The 16,899-nt window shown below is 54.2% G+C and overlaps 9 protein-coding genes and 1 non-coding gene across 10 annotated transcripts; 7 read left to right on the forward strand and 3 right to left on the reverse strand.

Annotated features, from left to right (window-relative positions):
• The first annotated feature begins 173 nt into the window (after positions 1–173).
• On the forward strand, positions 174–261 carry P152DRAFT_t1. Its single transcript has one exon. It is a non-coding gene; the product is annotated as a tRNA-Phe (tRNA).
• P152DRAFT_426125 (uridine-cytidine kinase-like protein-like 1) lies at positions 248–2,216 on the forward strand (the record flags this gene model as incomplete). The annotated part of the gene is made up of 4 exons (XM_033677255.1): positions 248–696; positions 782–909; positions 992–1,136; positions 1,209–2,216. Exons 1-4 carry the CDS (start codon positions 514–516, stop codon positions 2,214–2,216), a joined length of 1,464 nt encoding a protein of 487 aa, XP_033538444.1. The 5' UTR covers positions 248–513.
• A 298-nt stretch (positions 2,217–2,514) lies between these two features.
• Positions 2,515–4,580, reverse strand: P152DRAFT_453436 (uncharacterized protein). Its single transcript, XM_033678369.1, has 4 exons — positions 4,232–4,580; positions 3,961–4,166; positions 3,700–3,862; positions 2,515–3,639 (listed from the first exon to the last, which is right to left on the reverse strand). Exons 1-4 carry the CDS (start codon positions 4,296–4,298, stop codon positions 2,771–2,773), a joined length of 1,305 nt encoding a protein of 434 aa, XP_033538445.1. The 5' UTR covers positions 4,299–4,580; the 3' UTR covers positions 2,515–2,770.
• A 917-nt stretch (positions 4,581–5,497) lies between these two features.
• P152DRAFT_388020 (E set domain-containing protein) lies at positions 5,498–6,339 on the forward strand (the record flags this gene model as incomplete). The annotated part of the gene is made up of 4 exons (XM_033675905.1): positions 5,498–5,606; positions 5,704–6,023; positions 6,079–6,127; positions 6,188–6,339. The coding sequence occupies 4 exons, from the start codon at positions 5,498–5,500 to the stop codon at positions 6,337–6,339; spliced, it is 630 nt and encodes a 209-aa protein (XP_033538446.1).
• A 552-nt stretch (positions 6,340–6,891) lies between these two features.
• Positions 6,892–7,837, forward strand: P152DRAFT_1600 (uncharacterized protein). The gene is made up of 3 exons (XM_033674008.1): positions 6,892–7,009; positions 7,064–7,248; positions 7,306–7,837. Exons 2-3 carry the CDS (start codon positions 7,144–7,146, stop codon positions 7,681–7,683), a joined length of 483 nt encoding a protein of 160 aa, XP_033538447.1. The 5' UTR covers positions 6,892–7,009; positions 7,064–7,143; the 3' UTR covers positions 7,684–7,837.
• Positions 7,804–9,425, reverse strand: P152DRAFT_453439 (putative calcineurin-like phosphoesterase). Its single transcript, XM_033678370.1, has 3 exons — positions 9,117–9,425; positions 8,753–8,986; positions 7,804–8,691 (listed from the first exon to the last, which is right to left on the reverse strand). The coding sequence occupies exons 1-3, from the start codon at positions 9,130–9,132 to the stop codon at positions 7,991–7,993; spliced, it is 951 nt and encodes a 316-aa protein (XP_033538448.1). The 5' UTR covers positions 9,133–9,425; the 3' UTR covers positions 7,804–7,990.
• P152DRAFT_1536 (uncharacterized protein) lies at positions 9,078–9,452 on the forward strand. The gene has a single exon (XM_033673949.1). The coding sequence runs from the start codon at positions 9,200–9,202 to the stop codon at positions 9,404–9,406; it is 207 nt and encodes a 68-aa protein (XP_033538449.1). The 5' UTR covers positions 9,078–9,199; the 3' UTR covers positions 9,407–9,452.
• A 1,382-nt stretch (positions 9,453–10,834) lies between these two features.
• Positions 10,835–13,187, forward strand: P152DRAFT_445003 (uncharacterized protein; the record flags this gene model as incomplete). Its single annotated transcript, XM_033677825.1, has 4 exons — positions 10,835–10,983; positions 11,080–11,990; positions 12,041–12,647; positions 12,701–13,187. 4 exons carry the CDS (start codon positions 10,835–10,837, stop codon positions 13,185–13,187), a joined length of 2,154 nt encoding a protein of 717 aa, XP_033538450.1.
• A 271-nt stretch (positions 13,188–13,458) lies between these two features.
• P152DRAFT_1607 (uncharacterized protein) lies at positions 13,459–14,181 on the forward strand. Its single transcript, XM_033674016.1, has one exon. It carries the CDS (start codon positions 13,730–13,732, stop codon positions 14,135–14,137), a length of 408 nt encoding a protein of 135 aa, XP_033538451.1. The 5' UTR covers positions 13,459–13,729; the 3' UTR covers positions 14,138–14,181.
• P152DRAFT_510177 (AP-3 adaptor complex subunit beta) lies at positions 14,100–16,865 on the reverse strand. Its single transcript, XM_033682645.1, has 3 exons — positions 16,743–16,865; positions 16,541–16,686; positions 14,100–16,450 (listed from the first exon to the last, which is right to left on the reverse strand). The coding sequence occupies exons 1-3, from the start codon at positions 16,780–16,782 to the stop codon at positions 14,225–14,227; spliced, it is 2,412 nt and encodes an 803-aa protein (XP_033538452.1). The 5' UTR covers positions 16,783–16,865; the 3' UTR covers positions 14,100–14,224.
• Positions 16,866–16,899: the final 34 nt, after the last annotated feature.

Consider the following 16,899-nt stretch of genomic DNA (forward strand, 5'->3'; position numbering starts at 1 on the left):
CAGGCACATGGAACCTGAGGCCAGATGGGTCGAGGAGGTTTTAGACAACATTGTTAAATGTGTTTGAAGAAATTGTGAGGAAGCGAGGATTTTCATTTAGCTTTTAAACTAGTTTTTGTATGCACACTCTGATTTGGGTATATTACCTAGTATTGTTCAGATTCTTATATATTGGGGCAATAGCTCAGTTGGGAGAGTGTGTGACTGAAGATTCGGTTCTGGAGTATCATAAGGTCCCTGGTTCGATCCCGGGTTGCCCCAATTTCTTTTTGTTTTTTTTTGCATTTATCTTTCGATCAGATTGATATGAAGCGTATTAGCCATCTTTTTTATTAGTTGAATATACCTTGTTCTGTGTTGCCTCACCGTTGAGATTATTGATCTGACGTCTGTCTGTTCCCGAAGGTATATTTGATCGGTGAAGGAGTCATCATAAGCAACCACAACGCGTAGCCACTTGTTGTGATCCCACATATATATACTTTCCACTTGTGCGAACGAAGGCATGGGAAGATGACAACAGATTCATTAGTATCCTTGAAGTCGCCTAACGCTGTCGAGCGAGCCGAATACACGCCGCCATGGGCGAACACGAGCATCGTCGGTATCGCAGGTAGCTCGGGATCAGGCAAGACATCGTTGGCATTAGCCATTGTCGCGCAATTGAATCTGCCATGGGTTGTGATTTTGTCGATGGTATGGATTGAACATTTGCTATTCATCTACTACATCGTCTCGGGTACCTCTGCAATAGGAAACATCAAGCTAATATCGGGCCCAGGACTCGTTCTATAAAGTCCTCACGCCCGATCAATCCGCCTGTGCATTCAGGAATGAATTCGATTTCGACGCGCCAGAAGCGATTGACTTCGACGTTCTGGTGGATCGATTAAGGGATATCAAAGCAGGGTACTGATCCAGCCTCGTCCCCCTCCCTCTGATTACCTATGCTATGCCCCCAACAGTGTATATCATGCTCACAACCACGCAGAAGAAAAGCGGAAATCCCCATCTATTCCTTTGAGAAACATTCGCGACTGGACAAAACGACCACCATCTACTCCCCGCACGTCCTGATCCTTGAAGGCATCTTCGCCCTCCACGATCCCCGCGTGCTGGACATGTTAGATCTCAAGGTACCTATCTCCCCCTCACTTCCCTTACCTGTAATATTCGTTCTCCCTCTCCGTCTCACCATCCATTTATAGATCTTCGCCGAAGCCGACGCCGACGTCTGCCTCTCCCGCCGCCTCCTCCGCGACGTCGAGCAGCGCGGCCGCGACATCGCCGGCTGCATGAAACAATGGTTCCGCTTCGTCAAGCCCAACTTCCACAAATACGTGGAGCCCCAACGCCACGTCGCGGACATCATCGTGCCGCGGGGAATCGAGAACCCCGTGGCGATCGGGATGATCTCCGACCGGGTGCGGAAGATCCTCGAAGATAAGAGCCGCCGACACCAGGGCGAGTTGCGGCGGCTGGGGCAGTTGGCGAGGGCGGAGGGAGAGGCGCGCGGGGTGGGGCGGAATGTGGTGGTGGTGGAGCGGACGGCGCAGGTACGGGGGATGGAGACGCTGGTGATGGACAACGATCTATCGCGGGAGGAGTTCGTGTTTTACTTTGATCGGTTGGTCGGCGTGCTGGTGGAGCGGGCGGTGGGGCTGCAGGCGTTCCTGCCGAGTCAGGTGGAGACGCCGCAGCGGACGCTGTTTCTCGGGTTGCGGCCGGCGGGGGAGATCACGGCGGTGGTGTTATTGCGGGGGGGTGGCGCGCTCGAGGCGGGGTTGAGGAGGGTTATCCCGGATTGCTGTACGGGCCGGTTGCTGATCCAGACCCACGAGGAGACAGAGGAGCCGAGTCTGCATTTTCGGAAGCTGCCGCCGGATATCGGGCGGCCGCGGGCGGAGACGGCGGGTGGGAGTTGGCGAGATGGGGAGAGTAGTGGGAGTATCAGTAGTCGGGAGGGGGAGGGGGGCTTGGTGCTGTTGCTGGACAGTCAGTTGAAGACGGGGGGCGCGGCGCTGATGGCGGTGCGGGTGCTGGTGGACTTCGGCGTGCCTGAGGAGAAGATCGTGATCGTGTGCTACGAGGCGCCGCGCGTCGGGTTGAGGCGGATCTTGAGCGTGTATCCGAATGTCAGGGCGGTCGTGGTGCGGATCGTGGAGGATGGGAAGGTGACGGATCGGTGGGTGGAGCGGAGGTATTTTGGGACTTGATAGGGGAACCGATTCTAGACTTTCGTGCTAGATGAGAACATAGGATGTAATGCATCAACTTGGAAGTAAGGGGTCATAGAACGAGATGGTTTACTGATCATTACAATTTTTTTTAGCGTCAATTCAACGACCGGACGAGCTCATCCGCAAAAACCGGGCGTGCGACTAGGTAGATATATAAAAAGAGTGATGCATTGTTTTGCCAGTAGAGAACTCCGCTCTCAGAAAGATCGGGAACCCGGACGCCGTTCACACGAAGACCATCCCGTCAGGAGCGACAAAAGTAAAAGAAAAAAAAGGGAACCAGAACGAAAGTGCATGGCCGAACTCGACCCAAATGCTGGTATCTACCTGGGAAAGCCCCTTCAACCTCCGAATTTTGTAGACGTGTCCGGATCTCCCGACTCGACCAATGTAGGCCCTCCGTCAGCAACATCAAAGCCAACCCCTCTCTCACAAGGAACCACCGAACCCACCGCTCCGTTACCCTTCAAGGGCCCGAACCCTATCACAGAACCCCCGAGCTCGAAACTTGAAGCCGATAGGAAACCATCCTAACCGAAGAAAAACGAAATACCCGCCCCCACCGCCAACGTGGCCGCCAATCCGGCATAAGCTCTCGTCCTGACCTTCTCTTTCTTCACGACCGCCTCCGTCTTCGCCTTCTTCACACTCGGTCCTCCGGCCGCGACCTCCACCGCCTCCTCGGCCTCGCCCTCCTTCTCCACCTCAATCTCTTCCGCCTTTCGCTTCGCGCCCCGCTTCTTCGACGGCCCCTCCAACTTCTTCGCCTCCGATACCATCTCGCTCGCCGTCGCCACGAGATCCCCCGTATCCTGCGGCAGAGGCAGGTCCGGGTGCTCCGCGGGGATCTCCACGCGCACCGCAGTCGTCGTCACCTCCTCCGGGCCGCGCGACAACACCGCCTCGTCGACCTCCACCTGGACTCGGTCGTTCGGCCCCGTGGCCGGCGCACTCGTCTCCCCTGCCACCGCCGTGCTTCCGTTCGTCACGACTTGCTGAAGGGTCTTGCTGGCCGCGCTGGCGCCGCGCGACTTGCCAGCGCTGGGTTTCTCGGTGGCGGCCGCCTTGCCGTCTTCGGTGGGCGTCGCGTCTTTCTTGACAGTGCGCTTGCGTGGTGAGGCGATCTTGCGGGCGGGGGTGCCGGAGGTTTTGGAGGGGGAGGCGGAGCGGAGTTCACGGCGGCGCGCGGAGGTTGGGGGTGGGAGGGAGGCGCCGGAAGGTGGGTCGGCGGGGTTGGTGGACTCTTCCATTTCTTTCTTAAGGAAGCGCGGAGGGACGTTGTAATCTGGGGGGGATGAGATGTCGAGGTGGGCATCTTTGCCGGGCTTCTCGATGTTCTCCGAGGAGAGGAGGGCGATGATCCAGGGGAGCATCTTGTATTCGTCGGAGAGTTTGAGAGCTGGTCGAGAGCGTCAGTATATTGGATCTGCGTTAGATGCGCGTCGTGGGGATGGCTTACCATCTAGTGGAGAAATCCAGACGTTTCCGGCAACCTCGCTGGGACCAGCAGACTTCAGGCTCTTATGGTGAAATCGCTCTGTGGTCTCCTCTTGCACGGAAGCCCAGGGGAAAGCTGCCTTGAACATTCCCGTCGCGCTGATGAATCCATCGCTGCTTCGTCTCTGTATCATTTCCGTTAGCCCATGACCTTAATTCCCACACGCGACATCAAAGCGCGTCATTTCGTGGGGTTCGATTGCGCAAGCGAGGGGTATCCTACCATCAAAAAATACGATTCCGGGTATGTCTGGTTTTTCGCCGTGAAAATGCCCGAGCCCTTGAGGTCCTTCGGCAGGGGCACGCGCAAATGCGCGTAGTCGAACTTCCCCAGGTTCTCCGCATTCGACGCGTTGGCGACGCCGGCCTGACCCGGTTTGACGGAGAGATCGGTCTGGCCGAGTTTGCGACGTTCGGTCAAAATCTCCTCTGCGATGCGGATTAGGTTAGTTGCGAGGCTGCGACGCGCTGGAGTTCGGGCGAAGGACACGTACGAGGAGGAGTATGCTCAGCATCGACCAACGGGTTGCGCTTCTCGGGCAAGTCGCGCTTTGGAGCCATTGGGAAGATTGTGCGACACGAGGATGATTGCTATCCTTGACAATAGGAGCGCGGACGCTGAGGGGGATTGAAACGGGTCGGAGACGGCGAGCAGCGCGTGCGCAGACTGGCGAATGAGACGAGACCAGCGCAGCAACGTATTAACCACTATATGAAAGGGTTGAGAAGAGAGGTGGTGCAACAGGCAATGATAAGACAATGCAAAGACAATGAAATTGCGATGCGATAAGCGAGTAAGAGAACAGAAATCTGCGCGGTATGCGACAGAAGGAAAATGGGAGGTGGTCGAATGGGGGGGACCGGGATTGGGGGGAAGTAGTATGGAGGTTCAGGGACGGGAAGGAGTAATAAGGAGAGATGGGGAGGAGCTCCAAGACAAGAAGGAGCGCAAAGTGCGTGTGAGAGCAGTAAAGTCAGCACGACAGAACCAAAGAATGAGCACAGAGAGGTGTAATGGAGCTGAACGGCCAGTCGGGGAAAGTGAGATGGACCCTGGGATGGGATGGGGGAGGGAGGGCTTGGCCATGCGAAGAATTCATTTTGATTTTCGGGACCGTTTTGGCGTAATTGGATGGCTGGTCCAATCAGAGGCCGCTCGCATCACACATTCACAGTCGACCGTAGACTCGCAGAGGAGGATTTGAGGTGAAGGATGAAGTCACATGACGGCCATTTGATTGACATTGAATTAACTAAATAATTAATTGATTTTACACTGTGGGATCACTTGGAGTTTGGAGGAGACGGTATCGAAAAGAAGTGAATTCAAATACGCCATCCAATGGTTGGACAGGAGAATACACTAGCAATTTAGCGTTGGAAAGAAATGGCACATGTTGATTTAACTGGCTGAACTTAGGTCGAATATTGACACTAAGCTTGTTACTAAGACAGTGCCCGACCCTCAAGTGAATGTCCATTTCGGTTTCGGGGACTCGTCAGGAATTCCGGACTGAAGGACTAATTTGATTAATATAATCAGGCATCCAAGAACTGAAACTACCATAAGGCAACTACACGCAACCGGAGCCACCTCCACTCAGCCACGCTGGCCACAGTCCACACAGCAACCCCACACTGCTAAACATCCCACCACACCACCTTCAGAGCTCGCTTCCATTGATGTTTACACCGCTTTCCACCCCTCTCCTCCTCCCTACATACCACCCCTCAATTGTCTTTCCCATCAATTGCCCACCATGCCCGACAATCTGCAACACGACATCGCCGACGATGAGCTCCAACCCGAAGAAACCCCTAAATTCAAGGTTGGAGAGAAGAAGACCCTGGATGAATACCAGAAGCTTGGTACGACCTCACCTCTTCTTCAGCGTTCAACCACCACCCATCCGCTCCCAACAACCCCCCCACAACCCCAATCATGACTGACGAATCCCAAATCCAGACGAAGATGACCCGGCCATGCGCAAATGGAAAGAGTCCTTAGGTCTCGGCACGGGGACCGACCTCTCCGACCCCAAAGACCCCCGCACCGTCATCATTTTCTCACTGGGCTTGGAAGTCGAGGGACGTCCAGATATCATCATCAATTTGACTGAACCCAAGGCACTGGAAAATCTCAAGAACAAGCCGTTCGTGATCAAGGAGGGGGCGACGTTTCGGATGAAGGTCCGTTTCAAGGTTCAGCATCAGATCTTGTCCGGGTTGAAGTACGTGCAGGTGGTCAAGAAGGTGGGGGTGAGCAACAAGTTGGAGGAGATGATTGTGAGTGGCTATATGAACAAGATGTTTGTCATGGAGATGTTCTAACCTAGCATAGGGATCTTATAGCCCCAATACCACGGACAGGACAGAGTATGAGAAGAAATGTTGGTTCCCCACCTGCTATACTATACTGTTGTTGAGCAAGGAAAGCTGATATACCTTAGTCGAACCCATTACCGCGCCATCCACAATGGCCAAGGGGCTCCGCATGTTCGTCAACGATCACTATGATGCCGTCTCCAAATTCATCGACGACGACAACCAAACCCACCTGAAATTCCAGTGGTCGTTCGATATCAAGAAGGACTGGCAATGATGGAAGAGGGCCTACAAAGGTTGCTCATGACGGAGAACATGCAAATGATGTTGAATGACTTGAATGATCATCGAGAGCGAGGAATAGGTTATGATGGAAGAGAGGAACGACAATGATGTCTTGAGTAGTTGGGGATGATTCATGATTCTGGCTCTGACATGGCTGTCTGGCCGTCAATCCTGACTGAATATGGGGAGTATTACAAGCAGATGCTTGCAATCAGAACTGAAGGCCTGTCAAACCATGTGCCCTTCTTTCTCAGAAGGCTTTTGGACACTGGCATGACTCCTTTCATCACCATTCAATATCGGGTATCATCAGTGCTCTTACTATCACGTTTTCTTGTGCCGTGATTGAGAATTAAATCCACTGCTTTCTCACCTTTCCCCAGAACTTCCCTTGATTCGTTAACATTCCAGAAGCCTGTCTCTCTGAAAACAATCAAAGCTTCACACTTGGGCAAATCCCGGTCTACTCTCCTATCCCAATATCATCCAAGACCATCAATATCTACAGTCTGCAGGATGATTGTATTCCTCCTTCTCTTCATCGCAATATTCGGCAACCTCGCCTTTGCACAAGTGCCCCGAGTCAGCACTGATCCCAACGACTTCGACATTGTCCCGCTCACCAGCACGGATGGCGGCAACTACACTCTCGGTCCGGCCATGTAAGGGATTCATCCCACACCAACATTCTGACCTGGTGCTTACTCTGCGTCTAGGTAGACTGGTCAGATATCCAAGAATGGACCCAATGTCACTCTCTACGGCAAGTCCGTGACCGATATCTTCCAGTACATTGATGATCAGAACCCCCCACTATAAGCTGGATTTCGCGGACACGGTCGGCCGACTTACGGGACTGGACATGGAACGGAGCACAGCCAACTCGAACTATGATCCTGTTGTATGTCACAAGTCGCCCAACGTCCACAGGTAAAAAAAGTTAACCCCCCGTGACCAGAACCCCGACGACCTCCTCCCCCACTGCGGACCCCTGGTGCCCGGCCAATGTCGGATCGGTGGCAACCCCTACGCATGGAAGGAAGCCATCCCCTACCTGCAGTCCCGCATGAACTACATCTACATGTCCGAGGGCTGCAAAGGCTTCTGCTACCGCATCAGCTGCTGCTGGGACACGGGGATCTACCTGTGCAACGACAAAGACGATGCCCAATACATCCACGCGCGATATCTCGGTTTCCTGCTGCAGTTCCTACGCGATCGCGGGTGCCCGAGCGGAGACAAGCATCAGGAGCAGCCGTGGAGTCAGGTGTATCATAAGCTGTGGATGTTCTGGCTTTCGATCTGTGCGACGACTGTGTGGGATGGGCTTTGCTGAGAGATGATGGGTCGAGGGAAGAGAGTGAGGGGCTTGCACACTGGATTTTCATGGATAGTGCTGAAAAGGATTCTAAGACGAAGGCAGGTTAGCATAGGTACCTTGAGGAATATTGCAACTGTTGGGGTTACATAGATACCAGACAGGGCATCAATTACGAACATGAGAATTCTCTTATATTTACAAATTGAGTTTTATCCTATCCATCATCCCGTGACATGTATCTCCAAACAAACGCCTCGCAATGCACAAGTACCCAGTTCTAAACCCACATGGTATCTCATATCGTCTCTCTCACGAAAGTCTCTCACAAGAAATACTCCGTCTGCACCTCCTTCCCCTGCTGCTGCTGCTCCGCTCGATGCACATCATTTTCCGGCGCCGCCTCAAACACATTGAAGAACCGCTCTCCGGTATCGCTCACCTCCAACACGCTCGCCAAGTTCCCGCATCGGTAGCAATAATTCGGCGCGCTCCACACCGTACTCAACCGATCGTCGTACAGCACCTGATACCCCTCCTGACACAGCTGATGCGCGCGCAGGATGTGGCTCATGTTGTTCACCTCCAGGAACTTCTTCACCACCTGCGCGCCGAACGTATACCCCGCGCCTCTCGGGCTCAGCGAGAACTCATCCCGCTCCGCGTCCGGATCCGACCACACTAGATCGGCCATCGGCCCCTCGTGCGGGATCTCCCGGAAGCGGTCAATGATCTTGATCTGATCGATGGAGTGGATGCTGGGGCTCAGGCCGCCGTGCACGCAGAAGATCTGGTCGTTGATGACGACGGAGAGTGTGAGGAAGTCGAACATGTCGGTGAAGTAGTGCCATACGTTGGCGTTCCCATATTTGCGGGAGCATTCGGTGTAGAAGCCGTAGGATTGGGTGACGCCGCGGGACTCGTGGTTACCGCGGATGAGGTGCACGCGATGGGGGTAGCGGAGTTTGAGGCATACAAGGAGGGAGATGGTTTCGACGCTGAAGAGGCCGCGGTCGACGTAGTCGCCTTCACGCAATAATTTGTCAGCCGCTGGGTGCCGCGACGGGAGTCAGATGGGAACGCTTACCGAGGAACAGGTAATTGGTATCCGGACAAAAGCCTCCAATCCGGAAGATCTCAATCATGTCGAAGAACTGCCCGTGGATGTCGCCCACTACAGTGACGGGCGCGGCAATGTGCACCACGTTGCTCTCCTTCATGAGCAGCTCTTTCGTCTTCGCGCATATTGCCTCGATAACCGAATCCGCAAGCAACTCTTTTTTGTATAGCCGCGAAATGCACTCGTCAAGGTCCACGGTGGCTATTTAGACGTATAAGTTAGCTTCTTAGTCTCCAAATGCTGCCACTGCCAAGAACATCATCCATCTCCCCATGAGATGAGTCCAGCGCACAAATTCCGGACAGCACCTCGAGTCAGAGAAAGGTCATACCAGGTAATCCCGGCATCGTAACAATATTTCCACCAACGCTCGCTCAGCGTGGGTATATACGTGCTGAACTATCAGCGAGGACGATGCCTCCGAAAACGAAAGGTAAGGAGGGTATGCTCGCCGCGGCGTTGTGGAGCGAAGCGCTCATGTTCGTGTATGTACGTCAACAGACCAAGGAGCGCATGCTGGAGAAAGACATGTGGATTGGACTGCTGCAGTGCAAAGAGAAGCTAAGAATGGAGGTTGGTGACCAACATATTCGCAGCAGGAGTGGTGGGTGTGGACGTTGACTTGGTCGAGACATCAAAGATCATGGAGTGCAGCATCATCGTATTATTATGGAGTCTTTGGAGGCGGGAGAGAGTTAGCGCTGTGATTGGCCGATAAATACCCCTGGCTTACTAATTCCCGCAAGAGACCAGGGAGCTTCGACAACACTCTCTGCTCAGGACGATGAACATAGTACAAATTCAACTGAGTGCCATATGAAGATGAGTTAACGCATACTAGAACGGATTCTGTTCGAGAACGAGTCTCTTTTCACACATACATCTCCAAAGTCCTAACACACAATGTTTAACCAATCACTGGAAATATCTGTTGGCCAATCAGCGTGTCCTGTCGAGTACCCTCATTTCGCTCCTCTGTCTTGAGTATGCTCCATTATGTCTACAAGTTCATCATTTTATGCTAGATAGCAAGGGATTCGGGATATCAAAGGTTTCATTAAGTCCATGAGTATATCGTACTATGTAGAATAGAAGAATTGCAGGCTCCAAAGCCGTGCAAGAGAAGATGGGTATTGGTTGGTGCTGGACCCCTTCGGCATAACTTCGGGAATCGCATATCTCGGACCCAACACCTCAGGGAGCCCACTCAGCCCAGCTGCCGTCCAGGGCACGGTCCCTGAAGCCCAAAGTTGTGAATCTTCAGTTCCAGGTCATCAATGTTGTTTCGATAATTCAATCACTGCTTGGTCTAATACCCTACCTATGTCAAACCTCTTTGTCTTCTCCTATCCTCTCATCGCCATGCTTTCCCAACAACATCCATCCTATTCTGCACCCGAAATATCCTAAGCCTCACGTCCCTCCATCAAAGCAGACAGGAAAGGGATCGGGTATCAACCCCGTTGTTTGCTCTCAGCTCCTCTACTTGCTTGGTCATCTCCCTCTCAGCCATCCGTTGACTTTCTGAACCCATCCCCAACTTTTCGATCATCGCGCACTTCCGATTTTTGGATGGTGCTTCTCCGCCCTGTCGACAGCTGGATCCGGGAAGGGTGACCGGGGGTCGCCTTGACGACGGCGCTGGCGAAGCGAAGGGTTTCCAACTAACCAAACCCCGATTGAGAGAACGCAAGACGGAGAATATCAGCTTTGAGTCTTTTGATTCGGATCTGCTTTCGCCTTGATTGACGAAGTTGTTATCTATTGCGGAAGCAGAATTTCCTTGCGTCCAGAGAGCCGTCTGCTTACCCACCTCCCTTGCCTACACACATCTCATTGCCTACACCTATCCCGTTGCGTACACATATCCCATTGATTACCAGTCGGAGTACGAGCCAGGAACTGGAAATACTACCTTGCATCCCCGTCGTTGCCTACATCGTAATATTTTCACCTTCTCACCTCTTCCTTCAATCTCATCTCCTATCACCTCTCCTGTCTACAACTCTTTTCCGAACAAGGACGCGAGCTACCGTCATCAAGATTTAAATGAGCGGACCACCATATGGGCAGCCTCCATATGGAGGGCCTTCCAACTATGAGCAACCGTACGGTTCAAGCCCGACGCAACAGTATGGGCCGCCTCAGTACCCCCCATCCAATCAGCAGCGAGGGCCTCCTTACCGCGGGCCGCCAAAGTAAGTCATTTCAATCTAACGCATTTCACTGCGTGCAGAGAATGAAAGAGTCTTGTATCAAAATCTGAGATGACCTTTTGGACCATATCCTAACAGTTTTAGTCACCATCAAGCCAAGCGGCAAAAGGGGAACGCAGTGGTGACTCGGTACCCTCCTCCGCCGAACTATCGGCAACAGCCGGGTCAGCAGAATATGCCTTTCAATCAGAATCAACATCCGTCTCCCACTGGACCCTATCCACCAAATGGATTCCCTCCGCAACAGCAACCTCCCCAAGGTTACCCACCTCAAGGGTACCAGCCGCCGCAAACTCCTCAAAACCAAGGATATGGCCCTCCGCCGCCACAAGGGTATCCCCAACCACCGCCACAGCCGCCATACCAGCAGCCACCCAATTATCAGCAGAACCAAGGATACCCTCCGCCGCCTCAGCAGTATCCTCCACCGCCTAATCCTCCCCAACCTAATTACCCTTCCTCTCAGCAATACCCGCCTCAGCAGTATCCGCCTCAACAGGGATATCCGCCTCAGCAAGGGTACCAGCAACCTCCGCCTGCCAATCCTGGGTTTCAAGGTCCGCCAAATCAATATCCGCCTCAGCAACAGTACCCCGGTCCATATCAGCCACAGCAAGGCTTCCAGGGACAGCAAGGAGCTCCTAATTATCCTCCTCAACAAGGACAATATCCTCCACGTCTAGGTCCGACATCGAAGACATGGCCTCCACCGGGTTACAAGGCCCCGCCCTCAGATCCGCAGGCCCAACGTCAAGGTTCTCATGGAAATTTTGGTCAAGGTCTAGACCCTACTCAACGACAGGCCAGCGGAACTCCATCAGCAACGCCAGCTGAGTCTACAGTCGGCCAGAACCGTCCGCCAAGCCCTCCGGCTTATGTTAACAAGAGTATCTACTCGGACGAGGACGATTGGAATCTTGACTTTGATGGGGCTTTATGGCCCAAGGCAACCGATCCCATCAATAATGAATTTAGCATTGGGATTACTGGTATGACCGAAAGTGGACAATCTAGGGATTTGAGCTAATTTATGATCCAGTATGGCACCCTCCGAAGCTGGTAACGCGAGCCTTGCCGGCCACGTATGCGGAGTGCGAGCTTCTGAACAAGCGTCCAAATGATCCACCGTTGGAGAATGGGAACTCTATCTCAACCTACTTCACTCTCAGCAATTCTTGGAATGCGTTCCTCAATATCCGACAGACGGACGACTGGGAGCACATGGCGGAAGACCCGATCTTTAGAGAATTCCCCGATCAGGGCGAGCTCATTCACATGGATGAGGTCCGTCAACAATGGCGGAATCGACCTGCTCTCGCCGATGACAAGAAAGACGTACCCATGGTAGATGCTGGACGTACTGAAGAGGGCGAGGTGGCGGATGATAACCGAAATAAGGCCTGGAATGTGATGGATAACCTAGAGCAAGCTCTTTTCGGAGAGGATTCGTCCAAAGCTCGCGACAAGCAGTCCCAAGACATTTCCGCCTACAGTCCGCCTGCATCAACCCCTATCATTCCACATATGCGGAACGGTGTGGCTCAGGAAGTCTTTTCTGAGAGAAGACACAATGGCTCACCGAAGGCTGGTTATCCAACGCCCCGTCCTTATGGCCGTTCATCCAGTCGGAACGGGTCATCAGACAGGTATGAATTGAATGTTCGCTTTCCATTTGCATGCAAACTAATCGATGATCCAGGCGTTCATCCAGTTACCACCATAAGCCACCCTCGGACTTCCATTCTAATAAGAACATGCACGGTTACAATCATCATGCCGGACCTGGGGCAAATCGATCACCACCAAGAGCTTCGCCACCCCGCCGACCCTCTCCTTTCCTCGATGCCTGGTCTACTGACACCGGCGATGGAGCAAATGGCCACGGACCATTCCACAGTGCCGACTCTCCTCGATCCGTCAACAGTAACCGCACTCAAATCGGTTCTGATTTCGCCGACCCAGCCGACCCAAACACCCAGCTCGTCGGGGAATCGCAAGCCGCGACTCTGGGCGTGGAAAAGACCCGACACCGTGATTATCCGCGGTCGCACAGCGGTTCAAGGAAACGGAGCTATGCGGACACGGACTTCGCGAGGGAGACGCAGGACTCGGACCGGCATCGGCAGAGCGAAGATCCATCCCGGTCGAGGAAGAGGCCGTCCCGAGCCGCCGCAGCTTACGGGTGAGTAATTTCGCATTTGCAGTGGACGTTATTTAATGCCTCGTAGGAGACGGTAATTCCGCGTTCATACCCAGTCCAAGTCTTGAGCCGTCATTGCACTCATATATCTTCTACGCCCGTTGCACAGAGCTTAAAGCCACCACCCTTCGTCATACATGGGGCTTCAATACCGCACTAACGTTCTCCAAACCATCGAATTTTCTTGACGGCCACAAAATCGCGAGGAGTACCAGTGTCAACTCGCTGATCACTCGACACGCCTCCGCCGGAGTAGGAGCCGTTCAAGTTCATATCGTTGACAATTTTGAGAGTCACCGTCGATTTTCTCCACAGCCGATTCGATTCATCAGCGCAACCGCGCCTTGGAAAAGTCTTGCTCATTCAGGGAGGAGTTCATTTTGCACGTTACCGAGCATAGCATAGCCCAACGTTTTCCTTTCTATTTGCTTTTTCAAGGCCACACCGCCGAAGTCACTGCCGTATCATGGCGTTTTCTACCACATTTGCAAGACTCTGAGTTCAAGGGAAGAAGAACAAGTCGAGGATATGCCTTGGGGCGTTTTCAGGGAGTTTGGAGAAGACGGATGTTTTCCCTGTCCAGATGAATTTTGCCCGTCTTCACCACCTTATTCATGTATCGTCTTTAGTCAAGAAAATTGCCTCGTTTGCCTTGCAATTTTGAGTCAACGATCCATATTCCTACAATGCTCCGGTGCCAGGATATTATCTCACAGTCAAGCCAATCATCTCTTATTGCAAGCCACAATCCGGAATTGCCAGCCATTTTCTCCAACAAATTCGCCATCAAAGGAGAGTCTCATCCTGCAAAATGCTTCCATCCCCAAGTCATTCAGATCAGAGTGCGACTATGTGCGGACAATTCATTTAAAATCCAGGTGGATTGTCGTTGAAGCTGGGGATATAGCAGTGCGAGCAGAACATAAAAACAGGTAGGTGATGCGGACTGACGGAAGTCCATCATGTGCTCGCTTCTTTGATTCTCGGATATGCTCGCTATCATTGAGCCTATGCATCCTTAATTTATGCCGAAGGTCGTAAAGCCGCCGATTCATCATCCGTGCCCTCATCCTCCTCGTCCTCCTCGCTCTCCTCCTCCGTTTCCTCCTCACTACTCTCCTCCTCCGTCTCCTCACTTCCGTCACTTTCCTCATCCTCTTCCTCCTCATCTTCCGCCAACCAATCATCCAAAGTCTTCTCCCTCCACCCATTCGCCCTCCCAGTCCCCCTCTCCTCTTCCAGCGCCCGGTCAAGCCTCTCGCTCGCTGGCACCTCTTTCTTCACTTCATACCTTCCCGCCCCGCCTTCACCCCGCACCGTCGCGATTGGCTGCTCCCCCTCCCGCACCCACTCTGGCAGCGGTTCGTATCCTCGGAACCCGCCCGCGGCGACCTCGTCGCCGACGACGAGGCTGGCAGACCCGATCGCGTAGCCGCGGCGGGACTCGGAGGGGCTGGGGATTTGGGGGACAGGTTTCGGGGCAAGGAGGAGGAGGGAAGCGAGGTCAGTGGAGGTGGGGATAGCGAGGAGTGATTTGTAGACGCGGAGGCGGTCGCGGAGGTCGTAGGAGGTGTCATAGCGGGCGAGGAGTTGGACGTATTGCCAGAGGAGGACGATCGGGTGAGATTCATCGATGGGGATGTTCGGAGGTGATCGCGTTTCCATGTCGCTATCTGCGGCTTCATCCTTTTGAGAGCCATTTAGGTCTTCTTCTGTTTCTCGCGCCGACTTTTGCGTCGCGTTTTGGACATTTAGGTAATGTAGATACACCTTCGCGGCCAGTAGAACGATCTGCCGCTTCGCCTGCTCGCTCTCGTCGGCGAAGTTCCGCACCAGGATCCGCAGCACGTCCGGCGCCATGCCGTCCTCCGCCTCCGGCGCGGCGAACTCGCCCACCAGCCAAATGATGGATGCGCGCGCCTGCGGGTTGGTGATGCTGTCCAGATTCTTCGCCAGGCGGACCACCGTGTGCGTGTGCGACAGCGGATCGCGCTGGATCAGCTGCCGGACGACTTGTAGCGATTCGGCGACGACCAGCGGGTCGGGGGAGGACACGCGGTCGAGGAGCAGGTGAAGGCAGCGGCGGCTCGTCGGTTCGTCGGAGGTCTGCGCGCAGCGGCCAATGGCGCGGACGGCTTCTTGCACGAGGGTGGGGTCCTGGCTGGCGGAGAAATGGGCCAGCTCGGCGAGAATGAGGCCGGCAATGTGGGGCGGGGCGTGCGGGAAGATCAAGGTGAGGAGTTCGAGTTTCGAGCGGCGGATCGCAGGGGGTTCGGAGAGGCGGATGAGGAAGTGGGATGCGTATTGGACGAAGGGCTTGGGGTAGATTAAGCAGACCTGCACAATGTTATGTAAGGCGACCAATTGAATGTCTTGTGGTGAGCGCAGGAGTGCTATTAGTGGACCGACGGCCAACTCGAGGTATGTAGGCGTGCCGAGATAGAGGAAGCAGCTGGTAACGGCGATGATGACGGCGGAGCTGCGATTGTGGAGAAGGGGTTGGGCGGCGCGGAGGAGGAGGTCGAGATCCGGGTCGAGGATGATGGCCTCTTCGAAATCTCCTTCGCCTCCGTCTCCCTCGTCCTGGTCCTCCCTCGTCTCCTCGTCGTCATAGAAGCTGTCAGGATCCTTCCCCTTCCCTTTCTTCTCCGCCCCACCCTTCCGTATCCGCTTCGTCCGACGCGGAAAACACCGCCGACAGTAGCCCAACATGACCTTCAAGAATGCGAGCTGCCCCCACTCATCCATATCGACCATCTGTCTCACCAGCTTCCGATAATACGGGTGCAACAGATCGATCCGATCCGCCCAGCACTCCGCATACGCCTGCACCGCCGCACCCGCCACGAAGTACTGCTTATCCCCAAGCAACCGCACCAGCCCCTCCACCAACTCCGGTTCCAGTGCCGGGTCCAGCCGATAGGCCTTCGGGATGGCCAGCGCAGCAGCCCGCCGCACGTAGGGGCTCATGTCCTGCACGCCGCGCTTGATGGCCAGCAGGACGATCTGGGAGATGGCGGGGACGCGGATGGAGGACATGGTGCGGAGGGCGAGAGAGCGTAAGGGGGGAGCGCTGTCGGAGAGGGATTTCTGGAGGGTGTTGATGGCGAGGAGGGCGGTGTCGGGGTGGGAGGGGGCGAGCTGGATGAGGATGTGGGCGACGAGTTTGCGGACGGTGGGGAAGGGGAGGGAGAGGGTCTTGAGGGCGTGGGTGAAGTATGGGGAGATGGATTGGGAGGTGTAGGTGAGCTGCCATATTGTATTTATTAGCCATGGCTCCACACGGTCGTCTCGCCTTTTGAATCTCAAGGAGCCAACTCAGCGTATGGAGCGTCGTACAGCGACCAGCCGCCGCAATCCTTCCAAGACATCTCGCTCTAACCGGCTGTCCAAGAGAGCTTTGAGTTTCTGGGCCGGTATAGGCCTTGCGGTCCCTTTTTTAGCGGCACTGGCGTCACGAGCGGCTTCGAGAGTAAGATCGCGGGCTTCATGAGGTTGTATATTAGCACCTCTCCAGCGACATCGCAAGCGCATTACGTACCCGTCTCGAGCAAGCTCGATATTCTCGAGATAGACTCCATTTCCTATGAATCCTCCGCTCGGCCCCCAAGGCCTATTATCGAAACCAATTAAAAAATAAAGTCAGGTTTCAAAAGCAGTCATTATTTGCTTGAGCCTGAAGATCTACAATGAACTGG

This window comes from Eremomyces bilateralis (assembly GCF_010015585.1).
Source record: "Eremomyces bilateralis CBS 781.70 unplaced genomic scaffold P152scaffold_1, whole genome shotgun sequence".
Classification (NCBI taxonomy): Eukaryota; Fungi; Ascomycota; class Dothideomycetes; order Eremomycetales; family Eremomycetaceae; genus Eremomyces; species Eremomyces bilateralis.

Bases quoted from the DNA above. Each gene is read 5' to 3' on its own strand.
- P152DRAFT_453439 (XM_033678370.1), bottom strand. The intron at 8,692-8,752 runs GTAAGCGTTCCC...TATTGCGTGAAG, and splicing joins TACCAATTACCTGTTCCTCG to GCGACTACGTCGACCGCGGC.
- P152DRAFT_1536 (XM_033673949.1), top strand. From the start codon at position 9,200: ATGCCTCCGAAAACGAAAGGTAAGGAGGGTATGCTCGCCGCGGCGTTG.
- P152DRAFT_510177 (XM_033682645.1), bottom strand. From the start codon at position 16,782: ATGGAGTCTATCTCGAGAATATCGAGCTTGCTCGAGACGG. The intron at 16,687-16,742 runs GTACGTAATGCG...AACCTCATGAAG, and splicing joins ATCGAGCTTGCTCGAGACGG to CCCGCGATCTTACTCTCGAA. The intron at 16,451-16,540 runs GTACGACGCTCC...ACAATATGGCAG, and splicing joins GATTGCGGCGGCTGGTCGCT to CTCACCTACACCTCCCAATC.
- P152DRAFT_1600 (XM_033674008.1), top strand. From the start codon at position 7,144: ATGATCAGAACCCCCCACTATAAGCTGGATTTCGCGGACACGGTCGGC. The intron at 7,249-7,305 runs GTATGTCACAAG...CCCCGTGACCAG, and splicing joins ACTCGAACTATGATCCTGTT to AACCCCGACGACCTCCTCCC.
- P152DRAFT_453436 (XM_033678369.1), bottom strand. From the start codon at position 4,298: ATGGCTCCAAAGCGCGACTTGCCCGAGAAGCGCAACCCGTTGGTCGAT. The intron at 4,167-4,231 runs GTACGTGTCCTT...TCCGCATCGCAG, and splicing joins TGCTGAGCATACTCCTCCTC to AGGAGATTTTGACCGAACGT. The intron at 3,640-3,699 runs GTAAGCCATCCC...GCTCTCGACCAG, and splicing joins CTGGATTTCTCCACTAGATG to CTCTCAAACTCTCCGACGAA.
- P152DRAFT_1607 (XM_033674016.1), top strand. From the start codon at position 13,730: ATGCCTTGGGGCGTTTTCAGGGAGTTTGGAGAAGACGGATGTTTTCCC.